The sequence below is a fragment of the Serinus canaria genome, chromosome 6 (genome assembly GCF_022539315.1).
Source record: "Serinus canaria isolate serCan28SL12 chromosome 6, serCan2020, whole genome shotgun sequence".
NCBI lineage: Eukaryota > Metazoa > Chordata > Aves > Passeriformes > Fringillidae > Serinus > Serinus canaria.
In genome coordinates, this window is record NC_066320.1 from 3,230,321 (window position 1) to 3,257,584 (window position 27,264).

At 57.3% G+C, this 27,264-nt stretch overlaps 2 protein-coding genes across 2 annotated transcripts; one reads left to right on the forward strand and one right to left on the reverse strand.

The window, feature by feature from the left end:
* The first annotated feature begins 436 nt into the window (after nt 1-436).
* Nucleotides 437-13,625, forward strand: ERLIN1 (ER lipid raft associated 1). Its single transcript, XM_030241263.2, has 11 exons — nt 437-735; nt 1,838-1,919; nt 2,254-2,300; nt 5,714-5,775; nt 7,014-7,139; nt 8,046-8,119; nt 8,558-8,616; nt 9,488-9,579; nt 10,019-10,108; nt 10,382-10,461; nt 10,596-13,625. Exons 1-11 carry the CDS (start codon nt 623-625, stop codon nt 10,812-10,814), a joined length of 1,044 nt encoding a protein of 347 aa, XP_030097123.1. The 5' UTR covers nt 437-622; the 3' UTR covers nt 10,815-13,625.
* A 365-nt stretch (nt 13,626-13,990) lies between these two features.
* On the reverse strand, nt 13,991-26,989 carry ADAM8 (ADAM metallopeptidase domain 8). The gene is made up of 21 exons (XM_050976518.1): nt 26,915-26,989; nt 25,816-25,922; nt 22,719-22,795; nt 22,436-22,514; nt 22,265-22,341; nt 21,258-21,444; nt 20,396-20,461; nt 20,237-20,305; nt 19,504-19,673; nt 19,329-19,410; nt 18,666-18,814; nt 17,547-17,724; nt 16,819-16,908; nt 16,393-16,588; nt 16,131-16,230; nt 15,878-16,064; nt 15,711-15,788; nt 15,540-15,624; nt 15,336-15,450; nt 15,020-15,248; nt 13,991-14,853 (listed from the first exon to the last, which is right to left on the reverse strand). The coding sequence occupies exons 1-21, from the start codon at nt 26,973-26,975 to the stop codon at nt 14,698-14,700; spliced, it is 2,538 nt and encodes an 845-aa protein (XP_050832475.1). The 5' UTR covers nt 26,976-26,989; the 3' UTR covers nt 13,991-14,697.
* Between the last annotated feature and the right edge of the window lie 275 nt (nt 26,990-27,264).

A 27,264-nucleotide genomic window follows, 5' to 3' on the forward strand; every position in this document is an offset into this window, starting at 1 on the left:
TTGGAGTAAAGGAAAGGGATCGGGATAAAGGAACGGGACAGGGATAGAGATGAAGGATCAGGGTAAAGGAACGGGACAGAGATTGGGATACAGGATTGGGATAAAGGAACGGGACAGATATGGGGTAGGGATTAGGATATACGATAGTGACAGGTATAGGACAGGGATTGGGATAAAGGAATGAGACAGGGATCGGGATAAAGGTCAGGAGTTGGGATAAAGGAACGGGACAGGTATGGGACAAGAACTGGGATAAAGCATAGGGATTGGAATAGCTATGGAGTAAGGGCAAGTACGGGATAGGACGGGCTAGGGGCAGGTGCAGGATAGGGATATGGGCGGGCCAGAGGAGCACGGGGATGGGCTCCGGGCCGGGCCCTGTCCCTGTCCCTCCCCGTCCCGCCTGTGACGGCGGGTGTGTCCGCTGCCGGGGCGGTGCTGACGGTGTTGCAGGGCCGGGCCCTGTCCCTGTCCCTGTGCGGTGTGTGGGGCCGTGTCCCGCTGACGCTGTTCTGTGCAGGGCCCTGTCCCTGTGCGGTGTGTGGGGCCGTGTCCCGCTGACGCTGTTCTGTTCTGTTCTGTGCAGGGCCCGCGGAGCCCCCGGGCCCCGGGGGATGCGAGCATGGCCATGGCCCAGGCCGGGGCCGCGGCCGCCGCCGCCACCGGGCTCCTGGTCTTCCTGCTCTACTCCGCCATCCACAGGGTCGAGGAGGGACACCTGGCCGTGTACTACAGGTACGGAGCCCCTCCGGGGCTGGCATCCATCCCTGCCCCCGGCATTGCTCTGTCCTGTGCTCCCCTCTGGTTTTTCCCCCCGTGTGGGCTGTTTCTGCTCCCTTCTCCCCGGCCCCTGCTGTGCTTGTGTCTCTGAGCTGCTTCTCCTGCCTCTCCTTCCTCCCTGCCCTGGTCACAAACTGATTCCAGAGCCCTGGGTCTGTCCTGCCTGCTGGCATCTGTTGATCTCTCCCCCTGTGCCAGCAAGAGCTGTCACCTTTGTCCCAAACTGTCACCCAGCCAGGGCTCCCGCTGTGGAATGTTTTCCCCGCCCTTCCCACTCACACAAAAAAATTGAAAGTAAAAATGTTCTTAATGGAATAGAGCACAATAAATTCTGTAAAGACCTAGGGACTGTGCCACCTGAGGAAAAAAAAATGAGTAAAGAGGTTGCAGTTTTATTGTTAGCTTGCATAGAGCTGTATTTTACTTAAGAAAAATTCAACTTTGTGCAGTGAGGGGGAACTAAACTAAAGCAGCCCATTGAATGTGCACACTAACAGCATCCATAGAAGAGAAGAGGGAAGAAAGGACTAAAGGAAAGAGCACTCTGCAAAATGTGTAGTTCCTGGGGAGGGGGTGACACCTCTGCCAGCTTTTACTTTAAAGAGTTGATTAGGACTGCCCTCTGCTAAGAGCCCTCAGATGTCCCCAGTTCCCTTTAACCACAATTGTGCTGAGCATTAAAACCCTGGGGGGTTTCCTCTGTGCTCTGGGCGTTGGGCTGTGCCAAAACCCAAACTGGCAGCATCACATCCACGGCTGCATTTTTCCATGGTTACCAGCAAACTGTTTAGAGGAGAAATCTGCCTTCTTGCAGCTCTGTGCAGTGTTGCAGTGCTGGGAGGGTTTAGCAGTAGCTGCCTGCTCCGAGAGTTAAAGGCTTCATGCAGAGTTGCAGCAGGCAAAGATGGGGTGCACTCAGCCCTTTTGCTGGGAATTGCTGGCGAATTCAGGGCACTGATGGAATTCTCCCTGTGGCCCCTGGCAGTTGGAGCTGTCCCTCAGAGCCAGTCCTTGCTGTTTGCCACCTTCCTGAGCCTGTTTTCCTCCCTCTCCTCAGGGGTGGTGCGTTGCTGACCAGCCCCAGCGGCCCTGGCTACCACATCATGCTCCCGTTCATCACCACCTTCAAATCCGTGCAGGTCAGTGCCCTCTCCCTCCCCTGGGGAGCCAGGACTTGTCCTCCTGGAAAGCTCTCCCTGCCCTGTGTGTGTGTGTGACACTGCTGGGACTGGCAGTGTCCTGCTCAGGAAGGACAGTCCATGTTTGTGGCTGTCTCTGTTTGCTGGCATTCCGGAGCAGGGAAACAGGCACAGCTGCCTGTGCATCCCCCAAAGGGCAGGGGAAGAGAAGCTTTGCCTTCTGCCCACACCTGCAGGCATCACCAGGGAGGCACAGGACACAATTGGTGCCACTGTGGGAGTCTGGGCCTTCCTGGGAGCCAGGTTTGTGAGTGCTGTTGTGTTTGTGTTGCAGACCACGCTGCAGACTGATGAAGTGAAGAATGTGCCTTGTGGGACAAGGTATGGCTTCCACTTGTGTTTCTTCTAGATGCACTCCCTGGGGTCATTTGCAGGGCTGGGACATAGGGATTGGGAAGTAAAGGCACCTGCCATAAAATTAATCCCAAATGTACATAGTGTAACAGAACAGGAGGGAACCCTGGCTCATGCTGGAGCTGCTGTTCAGAGGTTGTTTTGCATTTATTGTGATGTTATCTTGAATTTTTCTGGGTTTCTCCCCTCAGTTACTGACACCCCATTGCTTGTGCTTTGCTGTGCCCTCAGACTGGTTCTTTCCACTCTGGGTCTTGTGGCTGATAGAGGTGCTGACCCCAGCAGTGGGCAGAAGGAAGCAGGGAGTGGGAATCCTCCTGATGGGAGGGAGTTCACTTCCAAATAAAATTCCTGCTGCATGATCAGGCTGATTCTTCAATCAGCACAGACCTGCTTGAGTTGTAACAAGCAGGAGGAGAGGGTGGGTTGAGTTGGGTTACAGATCCTGTTGTGTTGGTTCATCCACAAGTTAAAGTGATGACTCTTCAGGGTAAAAAAAAAATCTGGTGATTATCCTTATCTTTTGTGTTCAGGGTCCTCAACAAAATTTCTGTTTGAAAAAATAAATCAGTGGTGGCTGGAGTGGTGACATACAGTGACCACATTGAAATTAAAAGGTGAATGTTAGTGGCAGTGTTAATAAAATAGAGTTAATTTTGATCAGGTTTAAACCATATTAACTTTCTTGGAGTTGTTCAGCATCAGACATTGCTGGGGCTTAAATATTACCATAAAGGTCTCATGGTTTTAATTTCAGATCCCAAAGGTTTTTCAGGTTTTCATATCTGTAAATAATGTTAGTGTTCAGTGCTGCAGCTTTCACAGAGCCACAGAATGGTTTGAGTTGGAAGGGACCTCAAAGCCCATCCAGTGCCACTCCTGCCATGGCAGGGACACCTTCCACTATCCCAGGTTTCTCCAACCTGACCTTGGCACTGCCAGGGTTCATGGGGCAGCCACAGCTGCTCTGGGCACCCTGTGCCAGGGCCTGCCCACCCTGTCAGAGAACAATTCCTCCCTTATATTTCACCTAAATTTCCCCTCTGTCAGTATGAACCCATTCCTCCTTATCCTGTCACTTCAGGGCCTTGTCCAGAGTCCTTTTGTGGTGAGGTAGACAAGGCCAAAAGATCAAAGGTTGAGGCTAAAGCCAGCCTCAACCATTCTGTGCTTCTGTGATTTGGGAGCCAAAAATGAAGTTCCTGTTGAATTTCAGCGTTGCGGGGTTCAGTTGTGCAATGCAGGGGGTTGGGAGGTGGAGGCAGTAAAAATGGGCTTTAAACCAGCAGGCAGCTGGTGAAAGCAGTCCTCAGTTAATAATTGAAAGCACTCCTGACCAAAGGTCCCAGCAGCCCTGCCCATTGCCCAGGTGTTGCTGCAGGAACCTTTCAGTTGGCTGCATTTGGGGTCCAGAGTCTGTGGCTGCTCGGTGCCAGAGCCTTGCATCCACATTTCCATAGTAAAACATGAGCTTATAAATAACAACTGGAGCACACCTGCACTGTCACTGTCCCAGTTCAAAGTCTGCTACCAGAATAGATCCCAAACAGTTTCAGGTTTTGTGTTTACATATGAAACCACCACATTTGAAAGGCTGGGTTTCTCTTTATATTCCTGTTCCCTGTGTCCTTATCTATATTGGGAAGCTTCTGAGTATCTGTGTGGGTGTCCCATCCCCAATTTTTGCCTTACCTGTCTTGTTTGTACCTGGCAGCATTCAGTGAATACATGAAATAAAGATTTTAAACCCTGAGTTAGAACCTGAATTGTGTGAGGCTTTCCAGGGTCTTGCTGCTACCCATGTCTGTCTCCTGTGGCATTCCCTGGATGTTGTCTCCTTGCCCACTGCTGCCTAATTATGCTTAAACTTCTGTGTGTTGATCTTCCTTTTATGGATTTCTTGTTCCTCACTCCCTGCAGACTTTGGGGTCTGAGTGGCACCTCTTTCCCCAAAACCACTGCACAACCAGCAGGACTGATAAAATGCACTTATCCCCCAGCATGCCACATAAACACTTCTGAATTATTCATAATAGTGGAGTAGCAGTGGGTAATATCCCAGTTCTTGTCCCAGACTGGCTGAGCCCCTCAGCGGGGTTGCTGTGGAAGGTGGTGGGAGAGTCAGGCAGCCCTCACAGGTCTGTGGGGCCATTTCAGACCCTTCCCTGCCAGGGAGGTGATGTGGGGCTGTGGAGGAATCCTGATAGGATCCAGGGTGCTGCTGAGGCTCTCCTTTTCTTTCTGACATCCCTTTAAAATTGAAATGCCAGATTTGCAGCAGATCAGGTCCATCCATCACCAGTGGTTTTAGCTCATAGTTGTCCTGAAGAAGGTTTGGAGCAAGCACAGGCTGGGCTTGGGAGGCCTTTTCCAAAAGAGCACAGACACAGGCAAGTTCAGGTTGGTTTTTTTTTTTTTCCTGCAGACCTGGCTTTGAGCTGCCAGAGATCAAGATCTGCAAAATAAGAAAAGGAGTTTGTCGTGGGGGATATGTTTGACTTACTCTGTGATGTTCACAGAGACTGAGTTTGGGAATGTGGGAGTTGCACTGCCAGGAATGAGCTGTCTCTAAACAGTTCCTGCTGAAGCTTCTGGTCTGTGATAAGCCTTTGTCCCAAGGACATCACTCTGCTTTTAAGTTAGGCTCTCTAGAGACTTAGAGCTGCTGAAAGTTAAGGGTTTTTTCTTTCCCTGTAGAGCTTGTGCTTCTCTGCTGTTACAGTACCCAGGAGTGGGCATGGCTTTCTGAAAGCCACACCAGCAAGAGCACAGGCTGGGGACAAGCCTGGCTTCTGATTCCCCCTTTTCCCTGCCATCCTTTCTTGGATTGCCTGCAGGCTGCTTCTGCTGAGGTGCTTGTGGAGTTTCTGGAGAGCTCCAGGAGACACTGGAGCTGGGAGCATGGATTGAAGTCTGCCATGTACTTTGTTCCTTCCTTTCTCCTGGGCCTTGCCAAGCTCCTGCTGGAGTTTGTGATTGTGTGAATTAAACTAAGGGCTCTTTCTATTTGACATGTGTTGCTGCCCAAAAGAGCTGATGTGTGTCTGCATTTGGTGGCAGGTGTCACCTGCTGTGCTTGCTTCATTCCCCTGTGCTTTCCTGAGAGCTGCAGCTACATTCCTGTACAGAAAAGCTTTCCTTTGGCTGGTTGAGTAGGAAATCAGAAATGGGAAGTGCTTTGCAGGTTTGCTGGATTTATGCAGAGATAAGGACTGGGATTCACTGCCATCTCATTGCAAAATTATCAGAATATTGTAAAAGAGGGATAAAGATGCCTTTGCTTTAAATCTGTTAAAAGAGGAACAAAGATGCTTTTCCTTTAAATCTGTGAACTGTTAGCAGCTGCAGTGGTGGCTGATGAAGTCTCTTTTCCCTTGCAGTGGTGGTGTTATGATCTACATTGACCGAATAGAAGTTGTGAACAAGCTGGCCCCATATGCAGGTATTTCCCATCCTGGTTCCACAGGCAGAGATGTGACTGTCTTCACTCATCCTGGGGCAGCTCTGTCATGGTTTGCAGGACTTCCCTTTTCCATGCCAGAACTTCCCTGTCTGTTTCCATTTGCTGTTACCCTTACAGCTCCTGATCCTGTAGTGTTGGTGCAGGTGCTTCCAGCTCAGCTGCTGAGAAAATTGCAGAGACAGAACCCATGGAGGAGCCTCTTACCTTCTTATTTCACCACCCCAAAGACACAGACAGCTTGTTTTGTTCAGCAGCACAGCTTAATGCAAAACTCCAGCATTGCTGAGGCACTGGAGGGTGAATTCCTGGTGTTATTCAGAGAGTCATGGAGGGGTTTGGGCTGGAAGGGACCTTAAAGCCCATCCCACCCCCTGCCATGGGCAGGGACCCCTTCCACTATCCCAGGCTGCTCCTAGCCATGTCCAGCCTGGCCTTGGGCACTGCCAGGGATCCAGGGGCAGCCACAGCTGCTCTGGGCACCCTGTGCCAGGGCCTGCCCACCCTCACAACCAAGAATTCCTTCCATTTATTTCACCTAAATTTCCCCTCTGTCAGTTTGAACCCATTTCCCTTGTCCTATCCCTCCAGTTCCCAATGCAGAGTCCCTCTCCAGTTTCCCTGTGTCCCTTCAGGCCCTGGAAGGAGCTGTGAGCTCTCCACACACCCTTCCCTTCTCCAGGCTGAGCATTCCCAGCTCTCCCAGCCTGGCTCCAGAAGGAAGATGCTCCAGACCCCCTCAGCAACTCCATGGCCTCCTCTGGACCTGCTCCAACAGTTCCAATGTCCTTCTCATGTGTGGGGGGAGCAAGCCAGAGCTGTGCACAGGTTCCAGATGGGGTCTCAGCAGGAGCAGAGGGAGAGAATCCCCTCCCCTGACCTGCTGGCCACACTCCTTTTGGTGCAGGATCTAGTTGGCTTAAATAATGGGAGTGATCCTTGTTTTCACTTCTCAGCAGTACTGCTCCTGTGCATGCAGGTGCTGGTGAGGCTTTGCTGTTTCATTTGTTTATGCAGATGATAAAACAGGACCAGGCAGTGCATCCTGCCATGGCTGCTCCTTGAAGTTGTGTAATCCCAGCAGCACCTGACAGCTGGGCAGGGCAGCTGTGGCTTTGGCTACCCAAGTCCTGGAAAAGCCCTGTCCCAGTGCTGCACTCCTTCCCTGACATCCTGGCAGGTGCCAGTGCTGAGCTGTGGTGGTTCTCTCCCTTCCCCAGTGTACGACATCGTGAGGAATTACACAGCTGACTACGACAAGACCTTGATCTTCAACAAAATCCATCACGAGCTGAACCAGTTCTGCAGTGCCCACACCCTGCAGGAGGTGTACATCGAGCTGTTTGGTGAGTGCATGGCCCCTGGGTGATCCCACTGGAATCTTCCTGGAATATCTTAGAGCCAAGCCCTTGGACTACGCTGCCCCTGTGCTGGAGCTGCAGTGTAGATCCAGCTCCTTTTACATCCATCTGCCACTTCTCCTGTAACTTCAGTGACTCAGGTGTCTCTGTCTTTCCCCATCTGCATGTGGAATTTGATTTCAGTCTTTTTCCACCTCTTTTTCTGGATGCACAAAGCAGCCACTCAGCTCTTGTATGTGCAGTGATGCCTGTGGCCTTCACTATGACAGTGGATTTGTCTTGTTCTGCTTCTGCTTTTAATCCCCTGCTCTGTTGCTGAATTCACTTTTGTACTTTCACAGCTCCCTTCTGGCTGTCTCTAAGAAGTGAGGGCTGGAAGGTTTTTCACAGGGAGGTAGCAGTGCTTCAGGAATTAGCACAAGTCATACTCTGTTGGTGGACCTGTGCCCCAAAGACAGAACAGGTTCTGTTCCTTCTTGAGTGGCTGAGCAGGGCAAAAATGGCTTATGGCAGGGGAAAAATGGCTTATGACAACCTTAAAAGGTTGTCAGAATTTTAATATTAATGTACTCCAAGTCCAGGTGCTGAGAAGGGATAACTTCTGCCACAGGCTCTGAGCATTCTTTCTTGCTGTGATGCTGAAAGCCACTTGCCCTTAGTTCAGATAACACAAATCCATGACCAGCTGAACTTTTCTAGTCACCAGCATGTAACTCTCCTTTTGGGAATGTTTTTCAGGGGGCATAGGAAGGGAAGCAATGTCTCAGGATGCATCCTTATCTTAGACCCTAGCGTTAACCTGCTCTTCAAGGCCTGCTGGCTCTTTGCCACACAAGCTGTGGGGGAAAACATGATAAACCAACTGGTCTCTCTTTTGTCCTCCAAACACAGATCAGATAGATGAGAACTTGAAGTTGGCCCTGCAGAAAGACCTCAATGTCATGGCACCAGGTCTCACTATCCAGGTGGGTTGTGGCCTCTCAGTAATGAGAGATTTTAAAAGGTGGAGAAAGACTTTTTTCCAAAGCCTGCAGTGACAGGACGAGGGACAGCAGTTTTAAACTGAAAGATGAATGTTTTATGCCAAGGGTGGTGAGGCCCTGGCTCAGGGTGCCCAGAGAAGCTGCCCCTGGATCCCTGGAAGTGTCCAAAGCCAGGTTGGACAAGGCTTGGAGCCTCTGTCCCTGGTGGAAGTGTGGGTTGGGATGGATGGCAGGAACTGGAAATGTGGGACACCTCTAGGAGAGTGACCATGCTCACTCTCCATAATCCAGCTGTGTTACACAGGAGGATTAGGCACCACTGTCCACAGCACTGCAGGTGGGTTTGCAGAGAGATGTCTTGGTTATTCAAATTGCATCAAAGAGTTTGATTCAAAGTGCTCCCTTTCTCTGCTCTCACAGGCCGTGCGTGTCACAAAACCCAAAATCCCAGAGGCCATCCGAAGAAACTTCGAGCTAATGTGAGTAGCTGGGCATAAAATTGCATTAGTTATTTTTGAGGGTCCTGCACAGGCACAGTGCTGTTGGAAAGCTCTGCCCTGGTGCTCAGGGAGTGAGAGGTGAGCTCCAGGCAGTGTGTGTGGCCAGTGTGCTTGTGCCTTCTGTTTTCCATTTCCATACTGAAATCGGGGCTCAGGGGTCTTGATGTCTTGCCCATAAGCTCCCCTCCAGGATCTCTGGGATGCCTTTGGGCAGAAGGAGATGCTGTTAGGTCTCAAGCTTTGGTTGAGCAAGCCCAGCTCCCAGCCCACCTTGCCCTGTTCCTTGTCCTGAAGGCCTCAGAGTGGGCTTGAATCCATATGTGGCCGGATGGAGAGAGGGATGATCCCTTCCTCTGGCCTGTGTGTGTGCTCATACAGCTGCAGACAGAGCCAGCCTCACAGCTGTGAGCAGGGAGCTGGCTGGCCCCTTGTCCCCATGGCCTCTCCTGGGATGCAGAGCTGCCCTATCAGTGATTGGAGAGATGGGGAGACTTTGAGATGGTCAAAAAATCCAAATTTATTGTGAAGTACAACTGCTTAATATACTTATTCCAGGAAGATTAATAATGTTTTACTACAGTGTTTGGGTTAATCATCACATAATCAAACTTACACATTTTAAACATCTCTTGCTTGCAGAAGTCAATGTAATTTTCTTTTTCCAGTAAACCAGTCTGAAATTGAATCTTCTTGCAGTCTTGATTTAATTCTCAAAGTTCTGTTTGCTCTTGCCAAGGCATTTTGTTAATCACATCTGTTATGCTAATAAGGTCCAAAGTGTTCCCTGTTTTGTGTACCCCAATGCTGCTCCTCATTCCCTTTCCCCAGGATAACACTTTTCCCCTTGCAGGGAGGCTGAGAAGACCAAGCTGCTGATTGCAGCCCAGAGGCAGAAGGTGGTGGAGAAGGAGGCAGAGACAGACAGGAAGAAAGCACTCATTGGTAATGGCACCAGCACAGGCTCAGCCTCCATTCCTGCCTTCCCTGCTAAGCTGGGGCAGTCATTCTCTTTGTCACTGGCAGCTCCCTGAGGGAGGCTCAGCCAGGCTGCACAAGCAGTTGTTGGAACATCTGGGTGAAAATCCCACAGCAACCTCTGTCCTGCAGCAGGGATGGAGGAAATCACTCTGCTGGAAAAGCTGCTTGGGCTTGGAGCCCCATGTCCCTGTGCTTGTAAACAGGATGTCAGCTCTGCAGGCACCAACATTGTCTGGAGAGTTTTCTTCCTGTAACTCTGCTGCTTGGAGCACAGAGTGGCACTGAGTGGGAAAGGGAGGGAGCAGGGAGCCAGCTCCTAGTGTGGCAGACCCTGCTGGGGTGAGGGTGCTGGTGCTTAAGGCCTGAGAGGCAGATTTCTCAGCTGAGCCCTTTGTGATTGCAGAGGCAGAGAAGGCTGCACAGGTGGCCAGGATCCACTACCAGCAGAAGATCATGGAGAAGGAAACAGAGAAGCGAATTTCTGAGATTGAGGGTGAGCACACTGCTGGGGCTGGTGGCAGCTGGAGGAACCTCAGACCTGCAGAAGTCATCGAGGGTGCTGCAGGGGTGCAAGGCTGTGCACTGGCATGGTTCCTGCCTCGTGCATGGAACTCTCCAGGAAGCTGCAGGGCAGCTGCAGCCAAGCTGTCACAGGCACTCTTGGGTCAGCTGGTCCCCGTTGGGTGAGGGTTCAGCTGCTCAGTGTGATATGGGCCCTTCACTTCCTAATGCTTTCTCTCCTGTCCCTCCTCTGCTGCTGTGTTAGATGCTGCATTCCTGGCAAGGGAGAAGGCAAAAGCTGATGCAGAGTACTACACTGCTCGGAAGCTGGCTGACTCCAACAAGGTGAGCTCTGGGCAGCACTGGGAAAGCACTTGATCTAACAGCCCACACCCCATGAGGGGCTGCCTGACATGAAACCTAGTACCACAGGGCACAGAAAGTTGTCCCTTAGGGTCTCTGGTTTCTGTTTCTTGCAGCTGAAGCTGACCCCTGAGTATCTGGAGCTGATGAAGTACCAGGCCATAGCTGCCAACAGCAAGCTGTACTTCGGCGACCGCATCCCCGGCGTGTTCCTGGATTCCTGTGCCTTCCAGCAGGCCAGCCTGAGGACTGCTCACCAAACCAGCCTTCCTGCACAGGAAACCCCAGAGAGCCCTGGAGAAAGCCCCCTCAGAGGCGAGGAGAGCAGTGGCTGAGGAGGCAGAAGGGAGCCCGGTGTAGCTCAGCAGCGAGCCCGGCTGTGCCCGGGGACGAGCCCCTGTGCCCCTGGGGCGGATGCAGCACCTGCCTGCCTGGACATCTTGTGTATAGGTGGCAGTTTGGGTTGGTTTTCTTCTAGCAACAGATCACAAGGGCTCTGCCTCTTCTGTTTCTCCCCCTGTGAAATTGGTGCTTCCAAAGGAGGGATAATCCTGTACTAACATACCTATACTGGAATATTAAATGACAGACAGCAGGAAAGCCTCCCTGTAGGTGGAGTTATTTAGCAGGAGGGAGATGTGGCTTTGAGTGCTGTGTTGCTGCACACTGGTCATTGCTCAGCACTCCTGGCTGAGGCTGAGTGAAGAGGAGGTTCCCTTCGTCCTGCTGCTGAAGCTTTGCTTGGTGATGGTTTCTGCTGACACTGTCTCGCTCTCTTCAAGGACTCCAGTGGAGTGGACTCTCCTTGGCCAGCGTGTTCCTGCTGGGGGCAAGGAGTGCTTTGCTGTGGAATAGGTTATGGGAGTAGGATCTGCACAGCCATGATACTCCTGCAGACAGCAGTGCTAGATAACGACTTGGAGGAAGGAAGCAACCTCTGAAGGGATTCTGTGACCCCCCTCTCCAAGCAAGAGCCTTGCACTGGCTGCCTGGGACTGACTGTTGTTCCCACTGGGTGGCTGAGTCTCATTGCCTCCTAAACCAGATTTTCAGGAGCACCTCGGAGCAGCTGGTTGGGAACAGAGCCTGGCAAGTCTTTGCTCGGATTCCAGCCTCCCTGTAAGTCATTCACCAGGGAAAGGAGGCTGAATTTCCATTGCTCTGCCATGCTGGCAAAGTGAAGGGGAAGAGAAGAGTGAAAGGACCCTGCTGTGCAGCAGTTCAGATGTTTGACACTTCAGCTGCAAAGTAGGTGAGGCATCCCTGCTCCTCCATGCAAAATCCACTGCTCCAGGAAGTGGGACCTGCTTTCAATGTCCTTGAGCAGCCGTGGCAAGGAGTGTGTCCCTGGTTCTCTCATCCCTGGCCAGGCTTGCTGGCAGATGGATCTTCTGTCCTGATTTGTGCTGTGATATATCCAACCCTACTCCTGGTGTGCCATGGCAGGGTGAGGGAGAGCTGCTTGGGGAGGGGGGAATCTGCTGGGACAAACCTGCTTTGTGCTTTCCCTGCTTTCTGCTTTCCCTCTTCCTCCCCCTGTTTGTGAGGATGTGCTTGCTTTTAAGACCTGCTCCTCCCTTGTATTCTGTGAGGATCTGGGGTGTAACACCTCGGGAAGCAGCTGGCAAGAGCTGGAATGCCATCCTCCAGTTGGGAGCACCCCAGCACTGCCTGCTTGCATGTTCAGAGGCCTCTCCCTGTGCATCCTCCCTGCTGTCCTGTCCCCTCAGAGCAGCCATGCCACCCTTGGAGGGGCTGGGGGGTGGTGACACTCTGGGCACTTGACCTTTTGAAATCTGCTGTCCCTGGCTCCATCTGCAGCCTCGTGGCAAGGGGAGGGATGTGTTTAGCCTGTGCCATTGAGAAACATTCAACCCAAAGCAGCTTTGCCTGTGCTGGTGGTGTCCCCAGAGGAGCTGTGTGGGCTCGGGCTCTGCAGTACTGTGTCTCCACCCTGTGTGGCTGGGCTTCAGGGGTGGCAGAGTGTCCAGCAGCACATGGTGCCTCCTCCTGCTGTCTCTGCTCCTGCCCTCCTCTGCTCTATCTCTGGGGCACAGCAGGGTTGTGTTGGCCCTGCCCCTTCAGACATAACTGTGGGACTTGGCAGCACTTTTGGATGGTCTTTATTGTACTCTCTCTGCCTGCAAACTCCCAAGGCTCAGCTGATGCTCTGCTCCAGGATCCCAGCTCCTCTTCCAACCCTGCCATGGCAGGAGCCAGGGTAGTGTCTTCTGTAGTGTTGGAAATGTCTCCTGGATGTGCTGCTTGGCTTGCAGGGTCCCTTTTTTCCCTGTGGCATGGCTTTGAGGAAGCAGTGTAGTCTCATCTCTGCCCTGCCACCTCCTCAGTGTTGCAGCAGGCCCTTGGCACAGACCTCCCCTCACCCCAGCAGCACCACTTTGGTTGGATTTTGGGATGAGGGCTGGCTTTATAGGCTAGAAGCACTGCTGGAGGGAATGCTGGCAGGAATGTGGTTTCCACGATTTCCTTCATGTGTCACTGGGGTTGGGCACACTGGGCATCAGGAATGGCTGGACAGAGAAGGTTCTGCCAGCCTGGAAGTGACAAGGGCAGAGGGAAACTGCTGGGAGCAGTAACCAGGCAGTTCACCCCTCTCCTGCAGTGATCAGAGCAAGATGCAGGGAGCAGGAAAGCCTGCTGGGCCAGTGCAGGAGGAGCTGCTTTCCTTTGGATCCGAGCCTTGCTGTGCCTCCCTGCACCATGGCTTTGCCTTGAGTGGCTGTCACTGGCTCAGTGTCCCTCTGTATGCATCAGCCACCTCCCCACGTGGTCTGAGGGACCCCAGGGGATGCTCCCGTGGTCCCAGGTCCTGCAGCAGCATGTGTGATGCCCAGTGCCTTCTGCAGCAGCCTCCCCCACCCTTTCCTGCTTCCCCAGCCCCAGCGTGTGCAGGAGGGGGTGGCCACGGCTTTGGCCCCCTGGCTGTGAGCAGGGACATGGCTGCAGCCAGGATTTTGGGATGGAACTGGCTTTTCTCTCTGCTCCCATGGCCCCTGTGGGCCTGTGACTAAAGGGGTCTGCCCCTGGATGCGCATCTCCTTGAGGAAACACGATACATCCGGTCAGGTTTACATTCACAGTTCAGTTCTTTTGATAAAGCAGAATAAAATTATTTTGTTACCATGTTTTGGGATGGTTTTATGTGTCCTAGGGCTGGTGGCACTTGAAGTGGGGGACCCCTCTGCCTCTCCCCCTGCAGCAGCAGTGCATGGTGGGGATGTCCTCAGCTGCAGCAAGTGCCACCCTGGGAGCCTGTGCTCAAAGCAGGTCACAGCCAGGATGGTGCTGAGCATGAGGGGACTCCCTGCAGCATCCTGGGGCAGCCTGGCTCTGCCTGCCTGGCAGAATGTGCTGCAGTTTGGCCCCCGTGGCTCTGGCACTGGATTGGGGAGTTCAGTTCCACCCTTTTCCCCCTTCAGTGATCCCTGCACAGCTCCCTGCCTGCTGCCACCCCGCTGTCCCCTCCTGCCCAGACACACCCCATGACACCTCTTTGTTCAGTCTTTATTGGTATAAAAGCCTTGAACCTAAATCATATCAAAAATGGGAGGCCTGGTTTTACAGCAAGTGGCTCAAAATGGTCACATTAGGGTCATAAATAAATGGCTGCAGTAAAAAGGCTCCCAGGGAATTCCCTTTTGAACACTCAAGGAGTAACTCCAGAGGTAAAAGCCCCGTGGGGAGGCCAAGCCCAGCTTGGACCTTCCACAGCCCCAGGTGACATCCCCGCGTGTGATGTCCCCAGCCGGGGCAGGTCCCCACGGAGCAGTGCTCTTCCTGCCCCGTGATGCCAGGAGCTCCTCACCGCAGCCCCGGCAGGGAAGGGCAGGAGGACGGGACACATTCAGGACGTCGGGAGAGAAGGCAGCAGCTCCCAGGGCGCTGGAGAGCCTGGGCCAACGTGGGTTGGTCCTCCAAACCGGAGCTGGCATTGTCCCCGCTCCTGGTTTCCTTGGGAAGCCCCGGCTGGCGGCTCCTCCTGGGACACCCGTGGGGCTGCCGAGTCCATTAAGGCACAACTCGAGGATCTGTAAACACTGGTGCCCACCCCGGGCAGGGCCCGAGGGTCCGGCCGGCAATTCAAGTAAGGGTGGCAGCGAGACCATGGCTCCCCAGCGGTGCCACCCGCCCAGCGGTGCCACCCGCCCAGCTGTGCCGCTCCTCGGCCGGCCGCGGTGGCGGATGGAGCATCCTTGGTCACCTCCTGCCTGGGGGCGGCTTCAGGGCTACCTTCGGCGGAGGACACCGCTGGAAGGGGCTCGGCGGGAGGGACGGTGCCGGTGGCCCCTCGCCGTGGCTCGGCACTTTGCTCTTCAGCGCTGGCAGAGGTTTGCTGGGCGGCTTCGGCTTCGCCTGGCGGGAGGAGGGACCCGACTGCCTCACCCGGGCACCCAGCGGGGACCCGGAGGGGGCAGGGGGCGGAGGAAGAGCCCCCCAAGCCCCCCAAGCCACCAGCCTGGGCCACCCCGCGTTTGCGCCCCGCACGGGTGGGGATGTGGCCATCGGGAGGGGAGGTTACCTGCGGGGACCATCCCGGAGGGGACCGAGGTGACCCTATCGGGCCGGGTGCGGGTGGCTGCGGGGCCAGCACGGGGCTGTGTGCCCGGGCCGCCCGCGGGGCCGCCGTGCTGCTAAGCAGGCTGGGCTGGCCGATGTCCCTGCGGGACAGCTGGCGGCGACCCGGCCGCGCCCGGCCGCCCTCCTGGAACAGCGGGTTGGCGAGGCCGGAGGGAGTCCCGCTGGAGCTCCTGAGGGACACGGACACCATGTGGGGCTGCTCGGGGCACTCCTAGAGCTCAGCTCCGAGCAGCCGAGACGGGGATTACGGGAATTACCCTTTGTGGGAGCGCCGCGCCACCCTGGCTCTCAGGAGCACCACGCCGCTGGCCAGCCCCACGCCGGCCAGGGCCAGCACGGCCAGCCCGGCCGCCAGCACCGCGCTGCCGCTCCCTGCGGGGACCAAACCGGGCGCTCGGGGACGGAGCAGCACCTGGCAGCCGGTGCAGCCCCCTCCCCAGGCTCCCTCCTCGGCACCGTACCTGCGGCTATCCCCGAAATCTCCTGCTCGCAGTAGGGCGCTGCCCAGCCCGGGTCGCAGTGACATTCGCGCCGGTGGTTGCACACCTGGGAGAGGGGGCAGAGCGGAGTCAGGGCGGTGGCCGCGCCGCGGGGCCCGCAGCAGCTCCGGGAGGGGCGATCCCGCCGCCTACCCCGTGGTTGTTGCACTTGGCCGAGCAGTTCTTGTCGCCGTAGACCAGGAGGTTCTGGCAGCGCCCGGCGTAGCAGACCTGGGGGCAGGCAGGGATGGCTCTGAGGCTGCCCCGGGGCCGGCGCTCACCCCGGCACGGCCCCGGCACGGCCCCGGCACGGCTCTCACCATCTCCTCGCCGCACTTGGCGCCGGTGGGCACCAGCCGCAGCTCGGCCGCCTCGCCGGCGTCGCTGCCCGCGATCACCGCCTTGCACTTGAAGCGGCCGAAGTAGTAGCCGAAGGAGTAGTAGCCGGTGCCCAGGATGGGCTGGGTGTTGTCGCTCAGGCACAGCAGCGTGCCGCACTTGACATCCCTGCGGGACACAGCCGTGAGCGCCGGCTCGGCCGGGCTGGGGCACTCCCCACATCCCCGTCCTTACTTGGGGCTGCAGGGCTGCTTGCCGTACTCGGTGAGGCAGTGCAGGTGAACGTGCTGCTCGCTGTTGTGCTTGAAGCAGACGTCAGGAGCCACCTGCGCCTCTGCGGGACACACGGGAAGGGTCACACGGAGCCAGAGCCCGCTTTGGGATCGGCAGCTAGGGATGCAGGAAGGGACCGCAGCCGGGCGATGCGCTGGCCCAGGGGCTGCAGGCACACCCCGCAGCTGGTGGGGCGGGAGGATGGGCAGGGAGGGGGCCCTACCTGCGCCCCAGAGCGCCCGGCACTGCTCGCCGTGCGAAGGGCAGGCCCCGTTGTAGCAGTAGCCGCTGCCGTGCTGGCAGGAGATGCCGTTCTCCTGGAACACATCCTCGGGGCACTCGGCGCTGAGGCCGCTGCAGTGCTCGGCGAGGTCGCAGTCGTTCTTGCTGGCCCGGCATAGAGTACCTGCAGCCTTCATCTGCACGGAGAACAGGGCTGTCAGCACTGCCCGGATGCTCTCACTTCTCCAGGCACCGCAGCACAGCAGCACCCCGGTCTGGGAAACGCCTCCCAGCACCCCCTGGATCCAGACGCTGAGACTCTTCTACCGACTGAGCCGCTGCACAGCTCAGAGACTCCTCCAGGGCTCGGACCGTCTCTTCCCCTGCTTAGGAACCTGCCGAGCTGCTCCCCTGCGGGCGGCAGTACCTTGCAGTCCTGGCAGCATTCCCCTCGGGCACACTCGGCTCCTTCTCTCAGCTGGCACGTGGTGGCATTGCAGCAGCGGTCCGAGCACTCCTGCGAGACAAGGATGGAATGAAGCCCTCCTGGAAGCCCCTGAAGCACCCTTTCCTTCCTTTCCCAGGGGACCAGGCTGCAAGTCACCAGCTGCCCGTAGTAGTGTAGCTGCCATGGGCTGAACCACGGGCTAAAACCACAACAACATCCCAGGTGGGGGCCGTTCCTGCCGCCTCTTCATCCCCATTACCAATACCGAACCAAAGGAGCAGAAAGGATTTTTTCAAAAGATGGAACCTGAGCTGGTTCCCTTTGTACGTCTCCAGGAAGGAGAAAAAGTGAGGATTTCTGTGCTCCCTGCATCAGGGGAACATTCCTTCGGGCGCCAGCATAGAGCTGTGACCAGGGATTTATCCCAGAGGCAGTGCCTGTCTGTCCTAATTCCACCCCCGAGAGGCGTGCTGGTAGGGATGAGAAACAGCTGAGCACCACTCTTGAAAGAACAACACGCCCCGATGTGGAGGGGGACAGCTCTGGAGGAAATGAGGGGATGCCCATCTTTCCCAGCCAGCTACACCAAGCGGGGCACACACGAACATCCTCTGCCGGCTATTTTTTGGCAGAAGCACCAGGAGCTGGACAGCTCTCGGGCCCCTGCCGGCCACCCTGGTTGCCAGCCCTTGGGAGAGCGTCCCCACCTGGGGCGTGCCGCAGTCGCACTGCTCTCCCCGCTCCACGAACTGGTTCCCGCACACCGGTCCCCCGTAGAGCTCGTCCGCCCGCGGCGCGTTCAGCAGGCAGCTGGTGCGGGGGTCCCCCAGGAACTGCCACATGTCCTGCTCGCTGCACCGGCTGAAGAGCTTGGGGTACACCAGCCTGGAGGGGCACAGAACCGGGACACCATCAGCAGAGAGCCCCGGGGGAAGCTGGAGGGCCACCCACCCACCCAGAGGCATCTGTGGTTGTGGGAATTAGAAAAATAGAAACTTCCATAGACAGTGAAGGGTTTGATCTGCAGCCTTGGGAGGAGCTTGGATTGATGTAAAAATAAAACATGCAGACATTAAGCAGAAAACCCATAAACCTGTGTTTCTGTAGTTGTAAGAATGTGCCTTAAGTGAGAAACTGCATTGGTGAGATGGTGAAGGGTTTGTAATGTAGAAAACTGCATTGGTGAGATGGTGAAGGGTTTGTAATGTAGAAAACTGCATTGATAAGATGGTGAAGGGTTTGTAATATAGAAAACTGCATTGGTGAGATGGTGAAGGGTTTGTAATGTAGAAAACTGCATTGATAAGATGGTGAAGGGTTTGTAATGTAGAAAACTGCACTGAAAAGATGGTGAAGGGTTTGTAATGTAGGGGTGTGGTTGTGTAGAGTGGGCCAAGAGTTTAGAAGTTGTAATAGAAGCATATAAGTGTGACAGAAGCCCATTGGGCAAAAGTATCCACAGTGAAGTAAAGGTGGTAGGTTAGAAAAGCAAAATGAACCTTGTGGCATCCATCCATTGGTTTAGAAAGTTCTATATTGCCTTGTAACAAAGAACTTGTGACTGCTCTGAGCTGTGGCCGAGTGCTTGCTCCTCTAAAATCTCACAGCCCCTGAGACTGATGTTTATCTGAGCAATAAATGGGTCTCAGCCCAAAAATAGTCCCATCCCTTCATCACAAAGCAGTGACAATGACATGCAGTGAGGTGGGGTGGGCTGTCCACTCAGACCCCACCATCTCACTGGTTCCGCCCCATCAGGGCAGCCTGTCAGAGGCCACCTCTGTGCATTTGCTGCCCAGGGATGTCCCCCTGCCTGCTCCACTCACCCCACGCTGCCTGCCATGACACAGCCCCCGTCAGCTTTGGGGACGGGGCAGCGGCAGCCGGCGACGTCCTCGTCGTGGGACATGCCCAGGTTGTGCCCCATCTCGTGAGCCATGGTGGACGCAGCTCCGATGGGGTTCGTGCTGTGGTCCTGTGGGACAAGGAGCTCAGCCTGGCTTCAATGCCCTTCTGGTTCCTTCACTGTCTCCTCACACTGCCATGCTCAGGGAAGGGACAAGCTGGATGTGGTCCTGAGGCCCCTCAAGAGGCCCAGATTGGTGTCTCAGGGCTGTCACTGAGCTCAGACAAAGTGGCTGCTCCAAAAATGATGCTTTGTGGTGGGTCTGGGAGGTCACAGGTCCCACAGCCTACCTCTCCTGCTCCTTGGGAGGGATGAGGATCACAGCCAGTCACAGCCACCTGATAGCCTCCCAAAATCCCAGCTTCTGTGCCCGTGGAGCTTCTCTGGGAGGCTTCCCCAGGGCACCAAAGGTACCCCAGGTACCCAGCTGGGTGTCCACAGCCCCAGCACCTCTCTGGGGGTCAGTCACTTAGGGGATGGAGATGCCAGGGACCGAATCCAGCCTTGAGGCTGCAGAGGGGGACAGCTGGGGACCAGTGGAGGAGGGGGTGGCCCTGGTGGCAGCACAGGGCACAGCACCCACCTGGTTGACACCGCCCGAGTCCCGGGTGCACATCACCAGCTTCTTGGCCAGCCCCACGGTGTTGCCGTGGAAGTCAACGCCCCTGTGGGATGGAGATGCCACCATGGCCACCTGCCCTGGGCGGTGGCAGGGCTGGCAGGGTGGCAAGGTGGTGTCCAGGCCCCCCTGTCCTTACGTGATCAGCTGGGCGTTGTCGTGGGGCTTCTTGCGCAGCAGCTCCGACTCCCGCCAGTGCAGGAAGTTGTCCAGGGTCACCTCGGGGTTGGGGCTGACTGTGATTTTGTCCCTGTGGTTCCACACCTCCAGGCCGATCAGGGCCACCCGCAGGCGGAGGGGCTGGTACAGCTGAGGTGGGACACAGCCCAGAGGGAGCCTGGATTTGGGCTGCAGCAGCAGCAGCAGCAGCAGCAGCAGGGAGGTCCCACCTGCCCCAGCAGCAGCCAAGCCCAGGATGCTCCTCACTGGGCAATGTCACCTCTGTCACCTCAATAAATGACACAAGCTGGGGTGACCACGGACACAGGATTTCCCCCCAAACCTCTGGGCTCTCTCTTGGCTGGTGAAGGCAGGGAAGTGGCTCCCACACTGTTAACTAACAACTGAGGCTGAAGCAAAGACATCAGGACACCCAGCATGGCCCAATGCATCCCTCCCTTTGCAAGCAGCCACTCCAGCTTCAGAGTGGCCACCCATGAGACGTGCTTCCAGGGGTTACAGGACAAAATTTCCCTTGTGGGCAGAGCTGAGCCACCCATGTCCTCACTGCAGATGTGGTTGGCCGAGGGATGTGGTCACCCTGTGGGCCTGAGGTTGGCTCCAGCTCCACCACCCCACCCGTGCCAGCCTGTGTGCCACCTCCTCTGTGCCCACCCCAGAGCTGGGAGGGGGATCCAGAGCCCTGGGCTCACCTTGTCCACGTGGTTCACGATTTCCTTCATGCGGTTCTGCACCGTGCGGAGATCCTTGTGCTTCCTGAACTGTGGGAAGGACACGGAGAGGTTCCCAGGGTGAGGTCCTCACTGCAGGCTGGGACAGCAAACCCCCAGGCACCATTGTCCCCACTTTACCTCCTGGTTGTCTGCCACCAGCACCAGCTCCACGTACCGGGGACCTTTCTGTACCGGGCCTGATTTCTGAAAGGGAAGAGGGAAGTGGGGCTCAGCTTGCAGCACGCCCAGCCACCGGCTGACCCACATCCCATGGGGTGTGTTGGATCCTGGGGGACCTTCCAAGGTTAGCAGGTCTCCTAGCTCTGCTCTGGGATGTTGTTTTGCTGGGTTTCAGACTTCTTCCAGCAGGCATGCTGGGAAACCCAAGCCTGCTGCTGGGATACTGTAGCCCCACATTTCCCTTCACAGAGAAAAGCAAGGCACAATTCTTCCCAGGAATATTTCAGGGAATCACATTCTCTGAACCTCAGAGAAAGGGAAAACAATTATTATATCACTTGCTGTGCCTGTGCTGTGCCAAAGTAGAATGCAATGTGGAGATTGTTTACCCAAAGTGATGGTGTTTTGTTTCCTTGGCCTGTCAGGTGTGTGTTGGGACTGTTGGCTGACTGTCACGAGATTCTGTGCAGTTATTGTGGTTCAGTTTTAGATGTATAGAATAATATAGTATAATCAAGTAATTAATTAGCCTTCCGATAAGATGGAGTCAGACACATCATTCTCTCTCCTCTGTCAGGGTTGCCTGGAAATGCTGTAGGATACCCCACCAGGCTCTGCAGGATCACTGAGCCCCTGGGGTGGGAGGATGCTCCTGCTCACGGCACAGGACCAGAGGGCCTGTTCCCACCTCAAACCCCTCTGTTGGGACCCCCGACCACCAACTCGTGGGAGAGGGGCACAGCCGAGAGGCACGGAACATCCCCCTCCTCCTTCCCAGGACCCGGCTCAGGAAGGAGCAGCGGTGCAACCCCATCCCTACCCAGCGGTAGAGCTTCATGGCCGCGGGGATTTTGGGCTCGCGGTCGTACTGCAGCGTGGCCCCGGGCTCCCGGCAGGTGCCGCGTTTGCCCCGCAGGTGAGCAGCTCGGTACACGGCGTGCCGGCCGGCCACGGCCCCCTCCAGCGGCTCCAGCAGGAAGGTGGTCTCGTTCACCCGGAAAAACCCACTGGGGAGACACGGAGAGAGGGCAGGCGTCAGGCTGGGGGGACAGGCAGGACACGGACAGACCCTACACCCACCCTGGAAGTGCCTGAGGTGGGTGCCCCATCCCTGGAATTGTTCAAGGCCAGGCTGGAGCGGGCTGGTCTAGTGGAAGGTGTCCCTGCCCATGGCTTTAAGGTCCCTTCCATGAGCTTTAAGGTCCCTTCCATCCCAAACCATTCTGGGATTCTACACAAATACAGCTGCCAAACTGGCTGCGGGGCTGGATTGGGAGGAGCACCGCAACACGGGGAGTATCCCGTACTCCAGACAGCAGGAATGTCCTGGAGTTCAGCCGCTGATCCTTTACGGACGGATCCAGGGCACTGCTGCCCGGAGCTCCGGGGGTGTCAGGGCTCCACTGTCACCCCCCTGCCGTGAGTCAGCCCCCAGAGTGCCCTGAGCCTTTCCTGCCGGGCACCCAGCCAGGCCGGCACCTCCAGCAGGAAGAGGGATCTCACCTTCCCTTCCGCAGGGAAAGCGGAGCTCTCGCTCCATCAGCACGGCCGGGGCTCGGTCACACCGGCTCACCGGGGCTCGGTCACTCCGGGTCACCGGGGCTCTGTCACTCTGGCTCACCGGGGCTTTGTCATCGGCTCACCGGGGCTCTGTCACCGGCTCACCGGGGCTTTGTCATCGGCTCACCGGGGCTCGGTCACACCGGCTCACCGGGGCTCGGTCACACCGGGTCACCGGGTCTCTGTCACCCCGGCTCCCCGTGCCATGTGCCGAGGCTGGCAGCTGTCCCCAGCCAGGAGCAGGGCTCCAGCTCCCCGGGGCCCTACCTGAGCCCGCCGCAGGTGCTGATGCTCGCTGCCGAGTCGGGCTGTCCCCGCACGTGTCCCTGGTAGAAGCAGTGATCCTGCCGAGACAGGGCACAGCTCTGGGGGCTGCCCCGGCACAGTGGGGCCCCCGAGGGATGGGGGAGCTGCTCCCCCCCGCCAGCCAGGCCGTACCTGTGTGTCCGGCTGCTCCGTGATCTCCGAGCCGTCGGCGGAGTAGTGAGTCTCGGTGTAGTGCTGCCCCAGCAGGGCCCTGCGGGGTGGGGAGGGGGCATCAGCGGCCACCCCGCTTTGGGGGGAGCATGTGGGGGCTGTGAGCCCTCCTCAGGTGGGTTTCAGGTGGGCTTAGGTCAGCGCTGCAGTGACGCCAGACCTTGGAGAAGGGATGCTCAGGGCAAGGGTGGGTTGCAAACCCCCCCCCCCATCAGGACACCCCACCGTGCCCACCTGCCCTCACCTGTTCTTCTCCAGCCACAGGAGGTGCTCCCTGCCTTCAGCACGGACGCTGTAGAAGACATGGCTTGGGTAGGTGCTCTGCATGAAAGAGAGGTGCACTCAGCAGGAGCCAGAGCTGCACCAGAGGGGCCCCTGTCCTGCCCAGAAATGGGACAGGGGCTGTGAGTGCCCTGTGTGAGCCCGGCCCCTCAGCCTGGAGGCATGCAGCAAAGACACAGGAAATCAGAAGAGAAGGAAGAGAGCCTGTGGGCAATAAGGCAAATCCCCAGCACATCCTGAGATGAAGAACAGGTCACCCGCAAGGAGACGAGTCAGCAGAGTCTGGTTTCCCGTGTCTGACACATGGATGCAGATGGCCCTGCCAGGGACTGAGGTTTCCTACTCATCAGTCACAGAGCTCCTTTTTTGGGGTCTGAGTTCAGCACTTACTCACCAGCTGAACCACAAAGATCCCCATGGCTCTTATCAGCAGAGACTTCTTCCTGCCTGCCTGCACTGACACGCCACATCACGTTTAGGGAGCTGCCTTCCCTTGGCCTCTCAGAGCACACTTCAGCAGCACCCTGTAGCTGGATGAGCTACAGGGTGGCTGTAGCTCATCCAGCTGAGCCCTGAACCCTCAGGATGGAGATGTTCCTACAGGAAACGTGTTTCCCTCTGGGCTGTCCTGGGATCTCCACCTCCAGAGGTCCCATCCCACTGGGGTCACTGGGAAAGAAATTGTGTCAGGCTGTGCCCTTGCCATGAGGGATCTGAGACCTCTCCCGAGGGCACATCCTCAGCTCTTGCCAAACCCAGGTGTGGAGAGAGCCCAGCCAAAGGCCAAGCAAACCTTTCCCATGGGGCCAGCATTCCTCAGGGATGAGGTGTGTTGCCTCTCCCTGGGGAGGGTGACAGCTGCCATGCCATGGCTCAGCATTCCCAAGGGGATGATCTGCACCCTGGAAGGAGCCAGGCTGAGTGGAAAGCCCTGCTGACTCAGTGCCAGCAGCGGGGCCAGGTGAGAGATTTGCCTGTCACTCAGCTGCCCCCATCCTCCCTGGTTTGCAGCTGCAGGCCAGCGTGGCAGCACGCTCGTGGGTCCCTGGAAAATTCCTCTCTTATGAACAGCGTCTGTCCCGACCCCTGTCCGCCAACAAAGCCATCCTTTGTTATTGTTGGCAACCCCAAGGCCAGAAGAGCTCTCAAGGAATGGCAGGAAAGCACTTGGGAGGGAGTGCAGGGTCAGGGAGCGTCTCTGGGAGACGACCGCAGGGTGAGTTTAGAATAAAAAAGCCGTGCTAAAGCTGCTCTGAATCAGCCCCTGCCTCATCAGCATGGGCTGTGCAAGGGCTCCAGATGGGAAGGCTTTGGGAACAGCCCTGAGAGCCCCCTGGCCGTGCTGAGCCAGCTCAGCAGAGCCACAGCCAGAGCACAGGGACAGGAGGGATTTCTTCCAGCTGCTCTCCGTAGGAGACCCAGAGAGCCTGCAGAGGATGGGCGTGGGATGTCCCATCCCACCCCAGCTCAGGTGGGAAGAGCCAGGAGGCCTTGCACACTTTTCCAGAGCCCTTTCCATGAAGAACCCGGGTGTGCCACTCTCCCTGCTGGGCTGGTGGGAAGGCTGGCACCCAGGAGATCCCGTGCTGCAGGACCCAGGGCTCCACCCTGCCTGCAGGGATGAAATTTTTACTTTTTAAGCAAAGCCAGGGGGTGGCTGGTCTGCTTCAAACTCTACCTGCTGGACCAATCCCAGGTGTCCCAGCCACTCTGACCCCAGAACCAGCTCCTGGTGGCCTATGCCTCTCCTGGCTACAGGAGGAGCCCGTGTGGAGCACACCCATGTCTGTCTCACAGGGGTTTGGTGGTGGTCAGACCTTGCTGAGAGCTTCTTCCCCACCCAGATGATCAGGAGAGCAAGAAGTAGATGACCTCTCTTCTTCAAAGGTGGTCAAACCTTGCTGAGAGGTTCTTCCCCACCCAGATGACCAGCAGAGCAAACCTAACCTCTCTCCAAGAGGCAGCAAAAAAGGTCTTGGAAAGCAGGAGAGTCCCTACCCTGAACAAGGCAGGTTTGGGATATCCAAGGACCACCCAAACCAAGACCAAATCCAGGTGCAACCCCTCAGACAGCCCCTGTGGCAGTCCCGAGGCACTCAGCTCCTGGCAGATGTCTTCTCCAGAGGGATCCCGAGGTGGGTGAGCTCCCCTTTCCCGGGGGGATCGGTGCTGGCGCACGCCCGGCACAGATGGTGTCTCTAAATAGCCCGGGGAATGTTTATCTCGTGGACAAGTTTAGGTTTCTGGAGCAGGGAAAACAGATGCTTTGGGGAGTGTTTTTGAAGCTAGCTTATCAGGAAGGGTTTGAATCACAGAGGAACGTGCTCTGTGGCACTGGGGAATACGTGCCCCTGTTCCCTCTGTGCCTCCAGGCGCTAAAATCGGCGCTTTTTGGGGCTAGAAAAGGAATTAAAAAAAAAAAAAATTGGCTGAATTTCTCTGTAAGGCAATGAGGAAAGTGACTTTGAGGTCAAGGCATCATCAAGCACTCCAAACTCCTGACTCAAACCTCATTCCTTCCCCCAAATTGCCAGGTTTCCCAAGAAAAACAGCACTGGTTTGCTTTCATGTGGATTTCTGCAACTTTCTGATTCTTATTTCTCCGTCCCAAAGGACAAAAAAAGCCCCAACTTCAGCAAACACAGCAAGAAAAGTGCTTACAGCTTCACGAGGCTCTGCAAACCCCTCCTTAAGGAAAGACCAGATGTCACAAGATCACAGCAAGGCTGCAAGAGGTGGCACCGCTGGGTCACGTCTCCAAAAAAAAGCCCTGGAGAAAGCAGCCCCTCTCTCCAGGAGCGCACCCCGCTGTCTGCAGGTCCTAATTAGACCCAAAACAGCCCAGAAAAGCTGATCTGATCAATGCTCCAGCACCTCCATCCTCCGGGGTGGAAGCAAGGCAAGGAAACGGGCGGCACCTCATTCGTTTGGAGCAGGGCCTGGCTAAAAGGTTGGTCCAGGGGTCCCGTTCTGAGCCCGGTGGTGGGACAAGATCCCTACTGATTTTTGCATCCCCCCAGGCAGATGCCCTGGGAGCAGCGAGGGTGGCTGTGACTCACCGGAGGCGCGGAGAGGTCCCTCTTCCCCCGGGGCACAGGCAGCTCCCGCGGCAGCACCGTCTCGTACCGCTCCACGTGGGGCAGCTCCTCCAGCCCGGCCCTGGAGCCTGCAAAAGCCGAAGGGCTTTGAGACAGATGCCCGGGGACAACCGAGGCACAGAATATCCCGAGCTGGAAGGGTCACTGACCCAGCTCCTGGCCCTGCACAGACCCCCAACAATCCCCCCCTGGGCATCCCTGGAGCGGTGTCCAAGCTCTCCTGGAGCTCTGGCAGCCTCGGGGCCGTTCCCATTCCCTGGGGGAAAAACCTTTCCCGATACCCAACCTAAACCCTCCCTCTCCAAGCCGGGGGACCAACGAGAGCGGCCAACATGAAGGCGCAGAGATGAGCCCCAAGAGCAAATCCTGAAATATCTGCTGGGAACGCAACTCCCCGGCTCCCGCAGAGCGCTCAGCACCACCTGAGAGCGAGCAAGTCCCTTGGGGGCTGAAAGCCCCGCCGCGCCCCTGCTGCGGCGGCACGGGGAGGTTTTCCAGCTCCCCATGGTGATGCCACCGCGTGTGACTCGGCGTCTGGCGGCTGTGGGGGCTGCTGGGGAGAGCGGCTGGTGCCTGGGTGGCTCAGCCCCCTCCCAGCCTTCCTCGGATGTCGGAGCGGAGAATTTCTGCCATAAACGCTTTGCTTTTCCCGGGAGCCCCCAAAGCCGCGTTCGGACGGGGCTGGCTGCTCGGTCCGGGGGTGCCCACGGCCCGGAGCCAGACGAGTCCCGGGCGACCTCACCGGCTGAGCGACGGGGGACCCTCGGCTCTCCGCGGGCCACCGGTTGTCACCTTCCTGTCGCCTTCCCGAGGTGCCCGCGCGGCCCGGGAGGCACCGGGAGCATCCCCGTGGGAGCGAGCCCGGCCCGGTCGTCCCTTCTCCGTCCATCATCCTCCCCCTCGGGCGGCGAGAGCAGACGTGCACCCCGGGACCCCGGGAGCCGCGAGGGGAAAGCATCCCCGTGCCAGCATCCCGGTGCCTCCATCGCTGCCCCACGGCGGGGTCCTGCCGTACGCCCCCCCAAAGTCCCCGCCCGCCCGCCCGGGACCCCAGGCTCACCGCGGGCCGGCAGCGGCAGCAGCAGCAGCGGCAGCAGCGGCAGCAGCAGCGGCGGGGCCATGGCTCGGAGGTCCCGCCGTGCCCCCGCTCGCCGCGCCGCCGGCAGCCCCCGCCCGCCGTGACTCACCCACGGCCGGGACGGGACGGGGCGGGGCGCGGCGGGACGGGCCGCCCACGGCGGGGAACGGCGGCGCGATGGGGGCACCGGGAGCTGGGGGGGACACGGGGAGCTGGGGGACACGGGGAGTGAGGGGGGGCACGGGGAACCGGGGCGGGCACCGGGAGCTGGGGGGGGCACGGGGAACCGGGGCGGGCATTGGGGGCTGCCCGCTGGGAATGGGGAGGGGATA

What these genes read in the sequence shown, in the direction of transcription:
- ADAM8 (XM_050976518.1), bottom strand. Translation starts at nt 26,975, where the DNA reads ATGGCCCCGCCGCTGCTGCTGCCGCTGCTGCCGCTGCTGCTGCTGCCG. An exon ending in AGCACCTGCGGCGGGCTCAG is followed by an intron (nt 21,445 to 22,264) that starts GTAGGGCCCCGG and finishes GTGTCTCCCCAG; the next exon opens with TGGGTTTTTCCGGGTGAACG. An exon ending in TGGTGGCAGACAACCAGGAG is followed by an intron (nt 20,306 to 20,395) that starts GTAAAGTGGGGA and finishes TCCTTCCCACAG; the next exon opens with TTCAGGAAGCACAAGGATCT.
- ERLIN1 (XM_030241263.2), top strand. Translation starts at nt 623, where the DNA reads ATGGCCATGGCCCAGGCCGGGGCCGCGGCCGCCGCCGCCACCGGGCTC. An exon ending in CAAGCTGGCCCCATATGCAG is followed by an intron (nt 5,776 to 7,013) that starts GTATTTCCCATC and finishes TCCCTTCCCCAG; the next exon opens with TGTACGACATCGTGAGGAAT. An exon ending in CAGGAAGAAAGCACTCATTG is followed by an intron (nt 9,580 to 10,018) that starts GTAATGGCACCA and finishes TTGTGATTGCAG; the next exon opens with AGGCAGAGAAGGCTGCACAG.